The following is a 20822-nucleotide window of genomic DNA, read 5'->3' on the forward strand; positions in this document are numbered from 1 at the left end:
TCCCTGGTCTCCTCCTCCCATGCTCACCTCCAGGACTTCTCCAGGGTGTCACCCATCCTCTGGAACTCCCTGCTCCAACCCATCAGATTATCACCTACTCTCCTCTCCTTTAGGCGCACCCTGAAAACCCACCTCTTCAGGGAAGCCTACCCCACCCCCTGCTAACCTGCCGACCTCCTCCACTCTTCCTACCACTCCATCCCCCACAGCTATCTCCTCCTGTACCACTATATCCTCCCTCCTAGATTGTAAGCTCAAAAGAGCAGGGCCCTCGATCCCCTTATGTTTTGCATTGTATTGGTATTGTTCTGTCACATGTTCTGTCACCCTTTGTAATGTACAGCGCTGAGCGAACCATTGGCGCTTTATAAATACTGTATAATAATAAATAATAATAATACTGACATTGTTGGATTTTGTGGGAAAGACACTGGAAAAAAGATATCCCTCTATGCTGATGACACCTTACTATATTTGATAGACACTAATAACTGCTTGCAATCTCTGATGTCACTCATTAACAGATTTGGGGATTTTTCCAGTTTCTCCAATAATTGGAACAAATCTGCTCTCGTGCCTTTAGACCCCTTAGTTGCCTTACCTGATGATGCTCAACAGATTCTAATTGTTTCTTCTTTTAAATATCTGGGGGTGGTGATTTCTCCTGACCCTGCCCAATACCTTTCATTAAACTTAGCTCCCCTTTTGGACAAACATAGGATGGAATGTAAAAGCTGGAGTTATTTCCCCGTCTATGGTAGGGAGAGTTAACTTAATATTAATAAAAAATGATCTGGGCCCCACAGCTCTTATACATCTTTCGTAATTCCCCTACCTGGATACCAAAGAGATGGTTTTCTCACATAGATTCCCAATTCAGGGACTTAAAGTGGTTCTAATGACTCAAAGTTTTTTACCTTCATGCATTCTATGCACGAAGGTAAAAACCTTTTCTGTGCAGCATTCCCCCCAGCCACCCCTAATACTCACCTAAGCCCCCTGTGTATCAAGTGATGTGCGAGAAGAGAGAGGGGGTGGGGCCAAGCTGTGGCTCTGTGTCTGAATGGACATGCGGAGCAGCAGGTGCCTCTATAGCAAACTGGGCACCCAACAGGAGGGAGAGGCCAGGAGCGCCGGCGGAGGACCTGAGAAGAGGAAAATCCGGGCTGCTCTGTGCAAAACCACTGCACACAGCAGGTAAGTATAGACATGGTTGTTATTTTTTCTTTAAAAAAAATAAGCCTTTAGAATCACTTTAATTTGGAAAAGACAACAGGCTAGAATTAGGCTACTGAGTTTACAATATGCAAAGGATAAAGGGGGGCTGGCTGTTCCACATCCTAGAATATATTTCTTGGTGGCACAATTTCAGCAACTGGCCGGCTGGGGGATAGTGGGTAATGTGTACTCTGTTAGTAAATTAATCCCCCTGGCTCTCCCCTCCTTGCCTATACTGTGGAAAAAGATGTCCTGTCCTAGAAAGCATATGAAAGCTTATTTTGTTTACTTTCTTAAGGCTTTAGTCACAGGAGAGTAGTTGTCCTTGGCATGCAGAAGCATACTGAAGAGATTAGAAAACAAAATGTTCTGTAACCTCAGTTTATAAATGAGTTAATATTTTCTTACCGGTATTAATATGCATTAATACACATTAACATCAGTTTACATGCATTTACAAATATTTACATGTGTCAGTGCAAAAACAGCCCATGATACATGTTTCTTTATTTCCTTATTATCCAGTCAAAGATGTAACTGAAACCTACCTTCGTAGAAAAGTACTCAGAGGGTTCCGTCAGTTGTAGATGGCCTATAAACCCCTATTTACACCTACCTAGCATTATTGGTCAGAGGTGGGTGTCCAAAATCCAATCCTATAGAGCTTTTACTTCTGAACAATGGTTGCCACTGAAATTAAACAATACAAGCTTTAACTAGGCATCTCCCATGACTGGGTAACTTCACCATCTACTGGTGCACGCAGGACTATGCCGATGCTCATCTTCTTCTCCACCTAAGTGACTGATTTGCTGATTCTGTTAGGTATCAAAGAAAAGGAACATTCTTTGTGGTCAACCAAGGCAAAGCTGGCTCAGGAAGGTGAGTCATTGTGTGAAAAGTAGCCTGCACTTCTCATACCCTGAGCCAGTAAGGAAGAAACTGATGAGTTTTGAAAGTGAGCAGATATCTAAGCTAAAGGCAAAACATTTTCTTTTTTATTTTGGATAAGGGGAGAGTTATAATCCCTGTATGTTTTTTATTTGCATATGTGCCCCATTGGGGTTATTTCCCTTCACTTCCTGTCCTTCTATCCCATAACCAAAGCAGGAAATGAGAGGAAGTCTCTCCAAAGTGAGAGGATCCTTGGTCATCACCAGGGTTACCAGAACTACTGTCTCCATTTTTCTGTTCTGTTAAGAAACAAAAAATTGGAAGTCTCTTTTATATTTTTTGTCATAACAGTAAACAGGACAAATAGAAGGTGAATCTCCTAAAGGGGACAGTCAACAATAAAAACCCGACAGGTATTCTAATCCCTCTCTATCCAAAACAAAAACAAAATTGCCTTTAGTTACACTTTCACTTGCAGACATGGGTCACATGGCCAGCTATTTATCCAAAAATGTACATTACACTGTAAACACATTGCAGTTTGAAATAATTAAAATCCAACTCCAGCCTCTTTCTACAAAAATAATCAATCCACCGCTAACTTCTTTGGGTAACTAAATATATTTATGTGACTAAATATATTTTGTTGGTCAAACTTTCAAAAATACTCAGTTCTGTTCTTCAAAGTGTTACTAAACAACAGTAAAATCAGTCTGTATATGCAGTAAAGAATGCTTGTTATACTCACTGTGGAACCTAAGGGGTTAATCCTCTGCATTGTGTAAAAAGGCTGTTTGATCCCGTTTTCTCTATCTTCTCTGATCCTCCCCTTCTTCTACTGTCCCCAATTCATCTGCTGATAGTACAGAGCTCTAGGAGTCACTCTACACATGCTCAGTTTAGTGTGTATTGCTAGAGCGTTTTTTCTTTGGGAGGGTGCATGTGATCAATGCAGGTCCAATCAGCACTGTCCAGACAGAAGGTCAGGGGTCATGCAGTCTCATAGGACAGTCAGAGGATTAAAACTCCTCTTACAAGATTAACTAGTGCTCTGGTGGACACTGATAGAAGTCACAAGACTGCTATATACTACTGGTGAGAAAAGGTATTAAGCAGTTTATATTTACTAAAATAATTGCATTTCCATGTTGTGTGTACTGTGGGAGACCAGATATAGTGAATGCAGGATCTGGGGTTTAGTAAAACTTTAATCATAGTGTCATAGAAATGGCTAAAAACCACATATATTTGTAAGTACATGAAACATCAAATAAACGTTGAGGCAATACAGTGAAGGTGTGAAAGCAAAGTGTATAGCAACAATCAATCTTAGCTTTTATATTTGTGGTGCAGCCTAAAAAATAACTGGCCTGACTATAGGCAACACATATCATTTTCTCAATCAGCAAAAAAAGTAGAAGAAGGGTGAAATGCATTCATTCTTCCACTAAAACCTGCAGCTTTTATTCAAAATGTATCCATAGTGCAGACAGTCAGTTCTCTGGGCCAGCAGCGATTATAAAATACACTTCTCCTGGGGAGAATGCTGATATTGCATCGACTCTCTATTAGACTAGGCTCTCATAAGCAGGCCCTCTTAATCCTCTTGTATTGAATTGTATTGTAACTGTACTGTCTCTCTTTATATTGAAAAGCACTATGCAAACTGTTGGTGTTATACTGTATAAATCTTGTATAATAATAATATTAATCCTAGGGAAAATTTAGGTGTCAGCCAGAATATGTGAAGTGAACAACGGAGTTGCTACATTGTGTGTATTACTTGCGTGATTTGACAGATAATGTTTTCTACCTGTTTCTGTAAAACAAGCTAGCCATAGAGATAAGGTGGTGTTTGACAGATTTGACCACCAAAACTACTTCTTGGTGAAACCTCTTTCACAACTATGCATGGTAATACAGTAAACAGTACTCACAGGGCCCATTTTACCATTTATCTTGGCAGTCTTAGCAATCATTTAGAAATATGCTTTCCCACCAATATATTTTGCAGTATGTCATGGTGTGGCCTGGATTATGCAATGCTTAGCTCATGTCTATGGGTGTCCTTCTCCCCAGTGTGTATGAATGGCTGTGTCATAGCGAATAATCATTTCTTGTGTCTTCCTTCACAGGGAAGGGAGAGCTGCGCTGGTCACATCTTTCTGCGTCTTTAAATACATGACTCTTTATGCCATGATCCAGTTTGTTTGTTTATTGCTGCTATACTGGGTAAATTCTTTTTACGTATTTTTTTTGCCTGATTGTTTGCTGTAGGTTACTGTATATACCAGCTTTAATTGAATTATACCCTATGATAGCTATAGCACTTCTTTCCCTTTTTTAGCAAGTGAACATCTTGTCAAACTATCAGCTTCTTGTCCAAGATGTGGCTGTAACCATTGTAGTCTGCTTAACAAGTAAGAAAAAATACATTTATATATCCACACAAGCTATATCCATATCTAATATTCAGAAACTAGCAAAGTTTGCAAGAGAAAAAATCAGAATGGGCTTAACCTGTTAATATCAATTGTTTGCAAGTAACTGTAGGATAGTCTAGATAAGTGGTCTTCAAACTGTGGCAGGGGGCTAAATGTGGCCCTTTTCTTGCCTTTATCTGGCTCTTGGGGCACTATTCCACAAACTAACACCAATGATTGGACACCATTCCTCCTGCTGACACCATAGACGGCACTATTCTATCCATTGATACTATCAATTGGGCCTTCTTCCTCCCAATGATTGGGCACTGTTTATGCCAACCGACGCTGGTGCATTTTCTACTTCCACTGGCCACAGTCCAGCCTTCTCTACAGCCTGAAGGACAGTAAGCTGGCCCTTTGCTTAGAAAGTTTGGAGACCCCTGGTCTAGATGTTAAAATGGTTCTTTGGCTATTTTATATCAACCACTTGCCCTCCGGAAGATTTACCCCGCCTAATGACCAGGCCATTTTTTGCGCTATGGCACTGACAATTGGCGGTCATGCAAAGCTGTACCCAAATAAAATTTATGTAATTTTTTCCCACAAAAAGAGCTTTCTTTTGGTGGTAATTGATCATCACTGCGTTTTTTATTTTCTGTGCTATAAACAAAAAGACAATTTTGAAAAAAAAACTATGTTTTTTAATTTTTTCTATAAATCATATCCAATAAAAAAAAATAAAAGATAGCATTTCTTAATAAATTTAAACCAATATGTATTCTGGTACATATTTTGGTTACAAAAATCCCAATCAGTAAATATTGATTGGTTTCCAAACTATGGTATATATACTAGAATTTTTATTTATTTATTTTATACTTGGAATGGCAGTGATTAGCAACTTATTGCAGGATTGCGATATTGCGGTAGACAATTGGACACAAACTGACACTTTGTGGGAACCAGTGACACTAATACAATGACCAGGACTAAAAATATGCACTGACACTGTACTAATGACACTGGCTAGGAAGGAGTTAAAGGACCAGTTCACCTTTTGGACAAAAATAGTAAATGCACATTTTTTTGCAGGTAAAAAAATGTGCATTTATTATTGTTGTTCAAAGGAGCCTGGAAAGCATTGCATGCAGGTCTGCATGCAGCAAGCAGATATTTTGATAGGAAGCTTCAACGATTTACCACGACGATCGACAGCGCAGAAACAACAAGCCGACAGCCGCTAAGGCATTGCCCAGCATCCGCAGATCAGTTTCTGCTGTGAGTAGTTACAGCGGAAGCAGCCTGCCGGCGGCTTGCGTGCATGCTCCCTAGGGAAAAGTGCAGAATCACATTTATATAATCACGTTGAGACAGGCTTAGATCCTCTATTTGGGTTTTATTGCTGTCTGTGTCCCTATTGTGGATATTGATGTTGTCACCAGCCCTAGTTAGATTTTTCAGTGAAATAAAATGCACTTCAGAGAAAGGTAGGATTAAGTGCAGCTCACAGCAATGCTCTGGTAGCCACTGGGACAGGGACAGAAAATAAAGGTGAATCTAGTGGAAACATAACATTAAAAATCCCAAATGATCTAACTCTTGCAAGCTCTATCCTACACAATCAAAAATGCCTGGAATTCATCTGTAAACTACTCATATATTGAATGACTAGTTAAGGGAAATTTAGTTTTAGACAACGTGAAGAAAGAAAGCCCATGTATGGGGCAATATCCACTTAGGTACACGAAGGGAAGGATGGAAAATGATCATCTCTCCAAATGTGTCCATGCGTACAGCCATTGTTTGACCCTGACTATAGCCTTGCGTATGCTCCAGAATTATAGAGAGTCAAACAAATTGTTACAATTAACACAGGTATAGCCAAACAGCTAAGTAGAATCTTTATTATAGTTCACAATATAATTTTTTCTTTATCTGATTGCCATATATAAGTAATGTGTACTATGACATTCTGATTTTATTACCGTTGTAAGCCCAAATAATTAGGTTTGATGGCATTTGCTGTGAAGGCCAATTATCTTGCTTTGACAGTTATAACGCAAGAACATTTAAAATAAGATTTTACACTAGGCAGTGAAAGAGGGATGGGCACCAGAACTGTTGGCTGCTGTGGGAACATTGTAGCTCTCAGTGTCCCTAAAATACATTATGAAGTGTCAACAATAACTGTATGCCAGAACATAGAATGGATGAATAATGCCATCTAGTGACAATTTGTCTCAGAAGCCTAATCAAATTTCATATAAAAATGACTGTTGGTTGAATTTTTACAGAACAGTTTAATAAAGTTAGTTAAGACATTTATAACTACTAGAACATATCTTTTTGTTGCTAAATAATATGTATATATTTGTTTGGTTTTTTTTAATAGTGAGTTTAAACCACGCATATCCGAAACTAGCACCATACCGACCTCCAGCTCAGCTTATGTCACCTCCGCTCTTGTTCTCAGTGGTCATTCATGTAATTGTCACTACAGCCATTCAGGTCTATGGATTTATTGTTGTCCAGCAACAAACATGGTATTCTGAGCATCCTAGCAGGTAAGAGTTTCTCAACCAGTACAGCTTCCCCAAAAGGCACTCCTGACCAGGTCAAGGATTATTTCTGCCAGATAAACTAAATTTACAACAGTTTAAAATGTTTACACACTGTAGCTTACATTGTAAAATGACCCAATTAACTTTGTAAATTGGGAAACAAAAAAAAAAACATTATGGCTTTCTTTGCAAACATTTACTCACAATTAAATACAGACAATAGAGCCTATTTCACATCTTTCTGTGTCTGCCTTTGTTGTTTTGTGTGTTTTTTTTTAAAGTGCCCTGTGTGCAAATTTTCATTTATTTTCCTTATTCTATTGGGAATCACAGCACATAAAATGCACAGAAAGTCAGATATGCCTAATTTTTACCAATGAAATGGACAGATACATTTATGATACCTTTGATTTTGTGTTTTCCAAAATACACATAAGACACAAAGGTGTGAACCAGGCCAAATGTACCCAAGTCAAACTACAGGAGATAATTGGTACATATCAGCTTTTAGAAAGGGATTCATGGATGAAAAAAAAAAAATTAGAAACAGCGATGTAGAATTTCTGAAAGCATAACAACTGGTGAGTAGACAGATCAAATTGTGTGCAAAACAATGTGTAAATTTTAGCATGTATTTGTGGTCATTTTTTCCAGTATAGAATTCAGTAAAAATAAATATTTTTGTTGTTAATGGGTATTTTATAGGTACATTATCATAAATGTTCATGTTACCATCTTAAATGAGCTAGAACATGTTTTTTTTCATCTTTAAAGCCTAAGTGCAGTAATAAAAAATACATAAAAATCAGCAAAAGGGACACAACGTTCAATTACTAGGATATGTCCCTTGTGATGATACCTCCTCCATTTATTCTCCTGCCTCCACAATCTTCTGATGTGACATCAAGAGTACCCGACTATGCCCGCACTTTCCGCCCAACTCCTCCATTCGTCGAAGTCATACCACAGCTTCTATGAATAAAATATGATCTATGAATGAAGGGGGGCAGACCCTTCAATCATTCCATCCTTCATTAACAATTCCTGTTTCAGTCAACATACGCTCTTCATATTATATACTGTATAGTTTATATACTATATACAGTATAGCTTAGAATAGTATAACTGGAAATTTATCCTGTCTTTTCAGAATATGTATCTATGGAAATGCCAGTACCTCAAACACCAGCACATTTTTTAACAGTACTGCACCACTTACCCCAAGTACTCAAACAGGGTTTGATCTGAACATGAGTCATGAGAGCTACGAGACAGCCACACTGTGGCCACTGACTACTATCCACTGCATAATTGTGGCATTTGTCTTCTCCAAGGGCAAGCCATTTCGACAAGCTATATATACAAATTGTAAGTAACTAAATATATTATATGAATAAAAGCCTGTGTTAAAGTAAGAAACTCATAAAAAAAAACTGATTTTTTTTCTTTTAGTTGCTGATTTGTAATACAATTTTTGTATTACAGATTAGTTATTTTAATGAATATAGTGTACATACAGACTAGTGTGGTAGTACAGCTTGGCAAGTAGAACTTACATAATTAATTACACATATTGCAAATGAAAGATAGGGTATAATCAAAGGTTATGCAAGTCATACAAGTGGTCCACATGGCATAAATATAGAGAAAATCAGCCATGGGTACCTCCGCACACTTCAAATCCAGTGTAAGGTATTTACCTTTTGAAAGACAGGCTTCAGCCCAAATCTCCGCCTATAGGCCATGCCCCTCTGACATGTTTCACCCACATTGGTTTAAGCGTAGAGGACTTCTTTAATTGAGCCCAATGTGCCTAATCATAGCGGGATGTGCTCCATCTCTGCCAGCACTTGAATACAGAGTGTAAACCTGGGAAACTGACACTGCAGGCTTGGAGCTGCCTCAATCTGTTATGGTATTTGTTAGTCTTTCATGGTTATGGGGACAGTTTAAATATGTTTTGATCTTATGATGGATGAAACATGCATTTTCACATATTTCTCTTATTTCCCCACAGATGTATTTACTGCTGTGCTGACAATCCAGCTTGGTGTCTGTATTTTTCTTTTATTTGCTGACATCCACAGTATCTATAAAGTGATGGAGGTAAGTGAGCCAACTTGTTTTTCAGAAGATTTTTAGAAGGGAATTCCAGCGTATGTAATTTTGTTTTTAGACAATAAAATAAAGTGCCCAGACAGCTACCGGTAGTTTGCAATGTATTTAAGCATACTGATGTCTTACTGGTGTGTAAGTAACATCATCAGTGAGATATTTCTGCTGTTAAACACAGTAGTGGCATTCCGCTGTCTGAGATGCAGCCCACCAAACAGCAAGAAAAACAAATCCTGGCAGAATATTGTGTTAGTAAAACCATACATATCATTACAACTACTTAGTGTATCCAGGAGAATTCTACATTTTTTTCCCAGGAATTTCATTTGGTGGAAAATGGTAAAAGATATCTCCTGATTTTTTTATCAAAGGAAATAGCAAAAAAGATAATTTTTGGAATTTTATCTGTATATTTCTTGCTACTACCACCACCAAAGAACAAACCAAAACCATTTTCCCTTTCCTGACAATTGCAATGATGCCACATATCTGTATGTTATTTTTTGCTTACATTCATAGTTGGGCCCAGAAACAATAGTGCTCTTTTTTTGCTTTTTTAACCTGACTTAAAACACACTGACCCTGATCTTTGACCCTAACTTTGACGCTGACCTAGTTATTTTATCTTTTTTTTTTTTTTACTTTAACATACTTCTCCTCTATTCAGGAGAAAAGAATTCAACATATCTTTTTCTCCATTCAAGAGGAGAAAGAATACCGGAGTGGGTTGTATAAATGCTGATCACTGTGATGGGCAATCACAGGCTATCAAAGTGATCATGTGATCAAAAGCCAGTCGTTTAGTACAAGACCAGGAGCTGTCTTCTCTTTTCCTCTTCTCTTCCTCCCACAATTTTTCTAAAATTGAAATAAAAGTTTTTCCCAAATTACACATTCAAACTCAAATACAGATGGAAAAAAAAATTATTTTGCTTTGAACAGATGGAGAAAGGATAAGAACATCTGTCGAGTTGTATTGCTATGTGTGATTGGTGAGATTTCTTTCTCTTGTTCTATGCCTTTGACACTGAGACAAGCAATAAGTGAAATTTGGTCTTCCAGACAGGGATGAAAACTTTCCCTGCTCTACTAAAAAAACCATTTGCGTTGCTGTCGCTGTTGGTGAAATTTTAAATTCCCCTGAAATGTCATGTGTGTGAGATCATTTTATTGTTTATTTGAAATTATAGGTAATATATTCAAATCTGTTTCCTTTACAGCTTGTGTGCATACCAATGTCTTGGAGAATCACTATTCTCATCATATTAATAATTACAATTATTGTTTCATACCTTGCTGAAGTAAGTATTCTACATGTGACACCATTCAGATTAGAAAAGACAAGATTCTGCACTATCATTGTTAGTATAATAACAAATATACTTAATACAGAAATAAACCCATCAATTTACCTTAAATAGACAATTTACACTCTATGAGTGAAAAAACTACACGCTTATGTACTGGTGAACCAAGATATTGAGATAATTGACCCAATGAGCTGCTGTTTTCAATATACAAACAAGACAAATGATGAGTCACAGATAAATCCTCATAAAAACAGTGCTTCACTTCTCATAATTATAACAATAAGCTAACAATAAAATGAAACACATAATAATAAAAGTTTGAATAAAAAAATATACAAAGTATCTTCCACCAAAGTGTAATAGAGGGAAAGAGGATTAAAGCCCACCACATGGATCTTTTTAGGGAAAGTCTCTATAATTCTATAATATAGATTCACTCCAACACCAGTGTGTTCTTTAGGTGACAATCTCCCCATCAGACTACACACTCACCAAATCATGGTGTTAATTAGGCACAACAAAATCCTCCTCTTGGTCACGCAATCTCCACCACATATGAGGATCCGATTGGTCCAGTTCATAAATATAAAGCACAAACGAGCCATATAGCATCTCTATAATATCTCGATAGGGTACAAACATCATAGCATGTCTATGCATTTTAGGAAAAATCATAATAAGGACCCTCTGGTTTGAAATTTTGGGGTATAGACACTATTCCCCATTCATGGAGAGAGTCAAATAGGGTTAGAGATTTATCCAAAAGGGAGACAAACTGGATTTATATGACTGATTCTCTAGTGCCTAAAGGTTTAAATATCGAGATGGATATGAACTGCTTTATAAGTGATTATTAATGTTTAATTATCATCTAACTTTTGAGTAAAGATAAGCCTAATTGTTAGGTGATAATTTGGGTTTTTAGTTCAATATGTTATTATTAGTATGGATTTCTATATGGCATGTAATCTGTTAATAATGGATGTTTTTTATGGCTATAGTAACAGAAGGGATGGTGGCTCTATCCCAGTCTGCTATAGGCATATTCATCCATTAGAGGGCAGCTGTTCATTTGAATTAAAGATTAAGTGTTTATAAATGGTTAAAGTTAGACTATAAAATGCCGTCTCTTGCTATGTATGATCACACCCTCGGAGGAAGTCGTAATGACGAAATGCGTCAGGGCATGACCGTACATGACGTCAGCAAGTTCACCAGATGTAATGTTGTCTCTCCTACCCGGAAATGGAACAGTGGGCTGTGCACGGAAGTGTGGTGAGATGCCAGCGCTCCAATACACGCGGTGATCAGTGCTTATACTACTTTATTTGATGCAAATTGTTTTTATCCTTATGTGAGTGTTGTTTTAGGGAGCTATTATGCAATAACGTTTATAAACGGAATTACGCTATGTGGCTTGTTTGTGCTTTATATTTATGAACTGGACCATCGGATCCTCATATGTGGTGATTGGGGGACCAAGAGGAGGATATTGTTGTGCCTAATTAACACCATTATTTGGTGAGTGTGCAGTCTGATGGGGAGATTGTCACCTAAGGAACACGTTGGTCTTGGAGTGAATCTATATGAATTATAGAGACTCTCCCTAAAAAAGATCTATGTGGTAGACTTTATCCTCTCACTCTACTACACTTTGGTGGAAGATACTTTGTATCATTTTTTTATTCAAAATGTTTTTATTATTATGTGCTTCATTTTATTGTTAGCTTATTGTTATGATTATGAGAAGTGAAGAGCTGCTTTTATGAGAATGTATCTGTGACTCATATAATTTGGCACTAAATTACCTGTTTGCAAAAATAGTTAAGTTCAAAGCAAGATGTGAGTGATAGCAGTCATGGTTGTTTGTGCTTTCCTCTGAACTGTCAAGCCATCAAATGGCTGGTCATAAATGATCACACGTGCAGCACCATGGCTGCTGCAGATCAAACAGAGGCCAAGGTGGCAGCTTTCTTGGCTGTAAAGGATGAGTGGGATTAGTCCTGCTTTAAAGCTGAAGGTTAGGTATGGCACTTTTTTACATTATTACATTAGTCCAGTTTGGACCAATGTAGGTATGTATGTGTAATACCTGTGGGCCCCCTGGTGTCTAGAAATCACTGTTGTAGGCACTGCTCCTACATTGATTGCCACTAGCTTTTGGGTACTGCCCTCTTGCTTACTAAACACAGGAGGTCACCCACTCTGCATAGGTGCCATTCAGTGAGTACTTTGCATTCTCTCAGGTGGAGATTGTGATATCACCACCCCACCTCTTCTCCTCATCCAATCAGAGAACACTTTGCATTCATTTGGAAAATACAAAGTGTTTCCTGCATGGAGCTTGCAATGAGACATGTTGTGGTGCATACCACAATGATTTACAACGTCCGCAGGGGTCTCACAGGTATGGCACATACATACTTACATTGGTCCAAAGTGGATCCGTGTAACTATGTAAAAAGTGCCATACCTGGAATTCATCTTTAAGTTTGCATTTTTGCTGTACATAGAAACAGCATAGAAATTCCACATATATCTGTGTTAATATGAAGGGATATGCCCACACCATCACTGCAGTTGTAGTTTAAAGCAGTATTAAGCCCAAACGCAAACATTTATTATACTGCAGCTTACCAATTATTAGATGTGATTTCTCAATTACATTTTTGTAGGCTTTCTTTCTTCTATTTTCATCTGGTGATCCTGTTGTTTTTCAAAAGAGCAAGCTCTCTTGCAAATGTAGCAGTTACTGGGATAAGACAAACCATTTAACCCTGCCAGGGGTGCTTACAATGGTCAGCTTTTATTTAATTATGTAAAACCTTCATCCCAAAAGGAAAACAAATTTGCTAGTACATATAACATTCCCTTCACCACCATACTGACAATGCTACTGTCCAAATGTTTCCCCTGTGCTCCTTCATCCAGGGTAGAGGCTGTAAAACCTTTATCCCAAAAGGGAAAAAAAATTGCTGTAACTGATTATAAAGTATTAGCTGGAGCTGGGCTTCAATTTGTTACTGTATTTACAGTAAATCTGCTAGTACATATAACATTCCCCTTACCACCAGAATGACAATGCTGCTGTCCAAATGTGCCCCTGTACTCCTTTATCAAGAGTAGAGGGCCTTCTAATACAGGAGGTGTGTCACTGGCCAGATCACCAGGTGAAAAAGCCTTAAAAAAAGAAAACTAATGCAGCCACCACGTCTAATGATTGGTAAGCTACAATATATTCAATTTATGGTTTGGGGTTTAAAACAGGTTTAATGCTGAAACAGCTAAGTCTAGATCTTACTAGATTTTTTTTTCAGGAACCATTACCTTGGAGAACCTTAGATTGATACTGCCAACCATGATGAGCAGTGGCATGACAAGAAATCTTTGTACCCTGAACACAATGTTTTGTAATAATGTGACCTGCTGCATTTGTGGCATGTCACACCCTTTCTGACAGGATATATTAGTATCATACCTCCTATATGATTCATGGCAGTAGTAACTGGCCTATTTCCAATGTTCACCACTTGCGTAAACTTCATAAACATGTAAATTATGTATGCCTCAAACTGTTTTGCCTAATCTTCATAATAGGTGCTAAATTGCTTGTATCCATTGGTGTTCTCCAGTTTCCTTGTATCTAGGTAACTAGTTATAAAGTGCCAAAGGGTGAAGTCTTCGACACTTACATGTCAGAACAAAACATTTAGTGCTTAAAGCACAAAGTAAAGAACTCTGGAATACCCAACTCCAAATTAGCTTGTTGTGATGATTATATTGTACTATTTGTCTTCATTCTTTGAACAACTGTACCCTGATAAAAGGATAGGTTTATCATTTATAAAAAAATAATACAAATATTTTTTGCAGGTAAAAAATGTGCATTTACAATTTTTTTTAGGAGCCTGGAAAGCTTTGCACCAGCGATCAGCAGATCACTGGTCCCATGCAGGTTTCCTGCAGACTGTCAGAGTGAGCTGTCTGCCCATAGATTCTATGGACAGGCAGTTCCAGAATGACAGGAAGAATCAATTAACTACCACAGCACTCAACAGCACCGTGGTAGTTCATTGAGAACTACAAGCTGACAACCACATAGGATGTTAGGACTTGCAGTTTATTCATTCACAGAACTCTGTGAATGAATGACGCAACCATGTGGGCGGAGCCTTGCACGGCTGTGTTCTTTTCAAAAAGTGACAGCTAGTATGGATAGCTTCTCCCCGTACTGCTGTCACATGAAGGGCTCCAAGCCACTGCAGGAGCGGGAACATGTTCCACCCTAAAATAGGTAGGACATGTAAAAGGTTCCTGAAGGTGAACTTATCCTTTAAGAGGTCTGTAACGGAACCGACCCAGCCTGCACTGAGTAATTCCGTTAGAATACCACTTCCCCGTCCGAACAACGACCACAAACAACCAAACAAGACTAGACGACACCAGTCTTGAAGTAATCCAAAGGTTAAACTGCTTTATTTGAACACAGATACTAGATATATACACTCAGGGGACAACCCTCCCCTCCCTGCATACTGACACAGGGTGGGGCAATCCACATTTAGTAACAAGAGACACAGATATTCCAACTTCACACCAGCAGACAGTCCCATAAGGAGGGAGGCTGCTGGAGAGATCCCCCACCAAGCCAATACACATAAACACATACATCCCATAATAGTTTGCTCCCAAGCAAGACAAACAATAGAACAATGGGATGCAGCCACACAACACCAAACAATCCACAACTCCCACCACACCTATCTCCTAGACCTGTCTACACCATTTTAGGACAGATCACCCTGTACCCCTAACAGGCACAGGGTGACTTACATATAATAGGGATATGGGGAGCTGAGACAGGGGTCTCCCCACCTCTCCAAAGTGAGCTGGTTTCCATGGTCCCCCCACCCAAAGCGACTCCCATCACAAGGACATCAATGATATGACAGCAGAAGAGGAGTTAAAGTAGATCTAAACTCAAACACCTGTAAGCTTTAATGTGGTCATTTAACTCCAAAAGTTCTTTTGACTTTTTTTAATACCTGGTTATCCTGCCAGGAAGGTGCTTCTTTTTGGGGGGGTTATAGCTGTCCCCCAACTGTGTTTTCACCCTATCACATATACCTCAGGTGGAGACTGCAGGTCCACAGGTCCACGACACAGGGCTGAACTTCTGGCACTGCATGGGTCTTGATAGTCATTTGCCCCTTCCTGTCCTCTCCTCTATATAGGAAAGTACTTTTATCATTTTCACCGGATGCAACACATTCTGCAACTGGGAGGAGGTAGTTGACAAGAAACTCTGATGCCAATTCACAAAAAGTATTGCAATCTGTGAAAAAAAAACTATTTTCTGAATGAAGGCGAGGGCAGAAGGGGGCAGACGGACATCTAGACTTCTTCAAGGAAATTAATGCCTTCAGCGCCAGAAGTTCGGCACTGTGAAGGGGACCTGTTATCACTGCAGGGAACATTTCTACACAAATGAGCAATCATCATGATGTGGGATAGACTTTGTTAGAGGCAAGTAATGTTACTGAATCTATATTAAAAAAAATGTTTTCAACTACACTTCAGTTTAAAAAAAAATAGCATTGTTTGCTATACACACTATTTTAGTAAACCATATATAATCTAGTGGTAGTTTAAATTTTCTTTAAATGTTAAAGTGATATTACAGGTTAATTTTTTTTAAAATAACAAACATGTTATACTTACCTGCTCTGTGTAATGGTTTTGCACAGAGCAGCCCCCGATCCTCCTTCTTGGCTCCTCACCCCTTTGAGTACCCCTCCAGCAAGCCTCTTGCTGGGGGGGGTATTCGTGTGGGCTCACCCCCATGCCCCACTGTCTGCTTCCATAGATACAAACAGCAGGGCTTTGCCCTGCCCTCCGCTCCCTTGTCACAGGATTTGATTGAACGCAGCAGGGGCAAATGTCCCCGCAGCTATCAATTTACCTAGTGAGAAGGGAGAGAGAGGGGAGAGCCACTGCTCTCGTGAACTGCGCTGGATGGAGATCGGGCTCAGTTAAATATAAGGGGACTAGGAGGAGGGATCCTAGACACTGAAGGTTTTTTACCTTAAAGCGGAGTTCTACCGTAAAAAAAAAAAAATGTCAGCAGCTACAAAAACTGTAGCTGCTGACTTTTAAAATGCAGACACTTACCTGTCCCTCGGTCCAGCGGTGCCTTCACCACTGCTGGTTTCACTGGCCCTCTTCTCTCCCTGCCGTCGGCATCTTGGCTGTGACAGCTTGCGGCTTCACAGCCAGCTGCCCACTGCACATGTGCGAGAAGCACTGCACTTTGTGAATGGCCCCGTAATCTTCAGGGACCTGTCACATGTTCCAGAAGACTATAGGGAGGGTGGGGAGGAGGACAACTTGGCTTCTGATCGCCTAGGCGATTGCAGCAGAAGTGGGAGCGGGTAGCTGTCAAAATCTGGTACCCGCTCCCCAAAGGTGCCAATCCTTAATAAGGAGCGGAGAACAGAGGCTTAAAGCGGAACTTCCACTTTTGGGTGGAGCTCCGTTTTAATGCAGAGATTGCATTAAGGTAAAAAACCTTGATGCTTTAAAAACACTTTAAGCCATTGCTTTGCAATACAGCATTAAAAATATGGCCTATAAATGTTATCTAGACAAATTTATATGCATGATTATACTATGGTCTCCTTATTATGCTGTTATTTACTACTGATAGTTTATAATACATTTCCAAATGTATACATTTCATAATTGTTTTAATGTGTTTTCATTAGGAATGTATAATAGAGAACAGAAAACTCTGGCTACTAATGAAAAAATGCTTTAAATACAAGTCGAAGAGTCAGTACAGGAAAACAATCAGAGCAGTGGAAATGGACCAGAACTGGCCTCCAATCAACCAGACTTTTTGTACAAAACCAGTTATCAGACATTCAGATGACAAAGCACAAGCATATAGTAATCCAGCATTTGAAAGCAATGAATTTGTTAAGTAGGAAAAGAGGAAAAGATAATATTTTGATTATTACGTTAATATATTTATTTTTTTGTTCTCTACAATTCATATTCAGAGGACCCAAAATTAATCAGTTAAACATACAAACCATGCTAATTGTAACATAGTTCAGCACACAATGTACACCATTGTGTGGTCTGAGCTTTCAGTAAGTAAATGCTCACCATTGCATACTTAAAAATACTGTAGATTAAACAAATTGTAAGATATTACATTTTTTCTTAGAACTGGACAAAGAATGATTAGTTATACACTGTATAACAAGTATGTACTGTTTTTTTATTATTGTTTTATACTGATATATGAAAGAAATAAAGATACATTTCTTTTTTAAATCCACCTTTATATTTCTTGTTAATTCATTTACAAGCGATGAAAATGTATTGTTTAAAGTTATATATTACATTGTAAAATCACTGCTTATTATAAAAACAAGGGTAGACAGCCCCATTGAATAAATGTTGCAAACAGATTTCTTTTTAAATCATTGTTCTAGAATTTTCAAAATAGAGATAGGAACTTTGTGTAAAAGAGGTAAATTAATGTTTTGCATAATAAGAGCAATAGGTTATAAGCAGGTAGTATGGAAGAGAGAATCTTGCGCTAAGGGTCCGTCTAACTACAGACCTGTAAAAGAAAATATGGATTTTTGAACCTACCATAAAATCTTTTTCTTAAAGTCCATTGAGGGACATAGGAACATAGCAAATCCTTAGATATTTGGCTATACTGCTACCTTCACAAATTTGGGACACTGGCATAGAAAAATTGTTACGGAAGCCCTTGTATAACCCCACCTCCATCAGCCATTCCTCAGTTTTTTTAGAAGCAGTGCATAAGTCCAATAACACATATGAATAGGATCTGTGTCTCTTAATGGACTTCAAGAAAAAAGATTTTACAGTAAGTAAAAAAAAATCATATTTTCTTATTTTTTGGGGGCCAAAAGAATTTGCCATAAATCCCCAAACTGTTAGGAACAGGGGTCCAGAAAGAGCGCAAACTGTGGGACCATCCATTTAACATGACATGTGAGAAACTAGGACACAAACGTTCTCTAGTGAAGGCCTTCTTATCATTCCATAATTGGGTTGCCAGAAAAAAATGGTGCTAGGGTCAATGCAAGGGTCAGTGCCAAGGGTTGAAGGAAGAAAAGAACCACAGTGGGTAAAGGGGGTCCGAGTGAGGACAAACTGCAGCCTATAGTTAAATATAATACACAAAAAATAATTTATTGCAGTAAAAAATCACACATCAGGGGACAGGTTTGGCATAAGGGGCCAAAACACAGGGGTTACCTCACCACCACCAGTGGAAGGAAGAGAAAGAATGGCAAGATCGTCCATGGTGACACTAGGCATGCAAAAGCCCCATAGGAAAATGGTAAAAGAAGGACCTGAAGTGGATATGGAAGTCCAAGGGATGGAAAAGATGAACATAGAGGATTGAGAAATAATGATATAGATGCAAACAATCCAAAGGAGTATTAATAGGTAGCAAGGACAGCTGGGTCATGTATGTATCACAAATATATGTAGATGTACCCAAGGGTGCATGATAAGTGATAGAAAAAACATAAAGCCCTAAACATGTCCATAAAAGTAAACCTCTAAGCGAGGCAAAAAGGAGGGTTGCGTTAGTTCCTCTGGTAATATGTTGTATATACTAGTATATATAATATAACAGGTCGTTCATCAAGTAGAGGCAGATAGGCTTGAAGTGAAGACTGGATGATGTAGATCGGATAGACGGAACAATATAGTGAAAATACTCCCCTCAGTATTGCAATGATGATAGGTATGTAGCAGTGATGGAGTCACTACAGCAGTCAGTCCTAGTAGTTATGGAGACATAAAACATCAAGATTGCACTAATTCCTCACAGCGCTCGCTTGTTGTGCACGATGTGAAAATGCCTCAGGTAAATATAACATTGAGGGTTGCCACAGAAGGACCTAGTGTAGGTCAAAATATAATATATAACTATACCTTATTGGAGAGATAATCTCAAACCTGCAAGCACTGGTAATCCAGAACCGAGCTGTGTCCCATGTATGGGTGGTATCTGTACTCCATAGGGGTAGGATCGATGACATAGGCAGGTGAAAGTCCTCCAAGAGTGGAATAAGGCGTAGTCAGCTGTAGACCAAACACCTAGTTGGCAATCCCGTAAATGCCTGAGTGGAGGGCAGACGCTGTACAGAGCATAATACATGCAGCGGGATAGTACGGCGGCTAAGCGCGGCTGCCGCACACGCTGCTTGAGGAGCCAAAACTGTAGCAGGTCCGTGTAGCGTGTAGCAGGTCCGAGCTCAACACAAGCCGCACCGCGGGGCTGCACATGCGCCAGCGTCTCCAGGAAGTGACTTTGACGCGTTTCGCCCACTACGTCACATGGGCTTCTTCAGTGCCATGGGTAACATTCAGAACAACTGGAGCACACGAAAGAGTCCAGTGCTTTCAAGGTAAAAAAATGAAATCTCTCAGGAGAGTGACATGGTTGAGGAATGTGAAATGCCACAATAGGAGTAAATATCAGTGATGGAAAAGGGCCTCTCTTACAGAATAGAGTGTGGTATGCATTGGGAATGGATTGCCAAAGGCATGAGGCTACCATAGTAGGAATTAGAGTTCTCAGGCTGCAGAGTAAAAAACAAATTTGGGAAGCTACAAGGAGAAGCCTGAGCATCCAAATAGCAAGGAGGTAACCACCTAGAAACACAGCTGGATGAACTCAGTCAGCCCTTTATTTGCCATTTATCTTCATGCAGAGCTGTCAACAGTTGTGATAGAGGACTTCTGGCCTCAAGATCAACAGCTTGGATAAGAGTTACACTGTGATCATCTACGAGGTACCACTGTGGTAGCAGATGGAAAATGGAGTTGCTAATACTTGATCAGGAAGCAGAGATGCCTTCCCTTAAAGGAAGGATAAATCAAATGTTCCTTAAGCATATCCTCAGGGTTTAAAGCATGAAACCAAATCACCCTATGCATCTAAACAGAAATTACACCAATGTGAGGCACAGGTTAAAATGCTTTCAAATGACCACAGCTGAATTGTAGGACTCCAGACATTTGTTCCAAAAGCTCCATGACAAAAGGGTTTGCCCTTGATCTTAAGCAGTCCCTTTTATTATTGTTGATTTACCATTATGAAATAGATTCACAAAACATAGTTGCTTCCAAAGTGATGATGAACAGTTACTCTAAATAAATGAAAATAAGACCAAAGTAGAGAATCCAACTGTCTGTTAGTGAAATCCCTAAAGGAGTTTACAGTCAACTACTAT

At 38.9% G+C, this 20822-nt stretch overlaps 1 protein-coding gene across 1 annotated transcript in view; it reads left to right on the forward strand.

Moving 5' to 3' along the window:
* The window catches only part of LOC149445013 (putative cation-transporting ATPase 13A4), a 77590-nt gene extending 59794 nt beyond the window's left edge, over window positions 1–17796 (forward strand). Inside the window, exons 24-30 of the mRNA XM_089654307.1 lie at window positions 4248–4344; window positions 4460–4532; window positions 6931–7102; window positions 8250–8467; window positions 9117–9205; window positions 10435–10515; window positions 17289–17796. Coding sequence (XP_089510433.1) covers window positions 4248–4344; window positions 4460–4532; window positions 6931–7102; window positions 8250–8467; window positions 9117–9205; window positions 10435–10515; window positions 17289–17510 — 952 coding nt within the window. The 3' untranslated portion in view covers window positions 17511–17796. The remainder of the gene's footprint in view (window positions 1–4247; window positions 4345–4459; window positions 4533–6930; window positions 7103–8249; window positions 8468–9116; window positions 9206–10434; window positions 10516–17288) is intronic.
* Window positions 17797–20822: the final 3026 nt, after the last annotated feature.

The sequence above is a fragment of the Staurois parvus genome, unplaced genomic scaffold (genome assembly GCF_062004578.1).
Source record: "Staurois parvus isolate SC_StPar_1 unplaced genomic scaffold, SC_StPar_1.0 ptg000750l, whole genome shotgun sequence".
Classification (NCBI taxonomy): Eukaryota; Metazoa; Chordata; class Amphibia; order Anura; family Ranidae; genus Staurois; species Staurois parvus.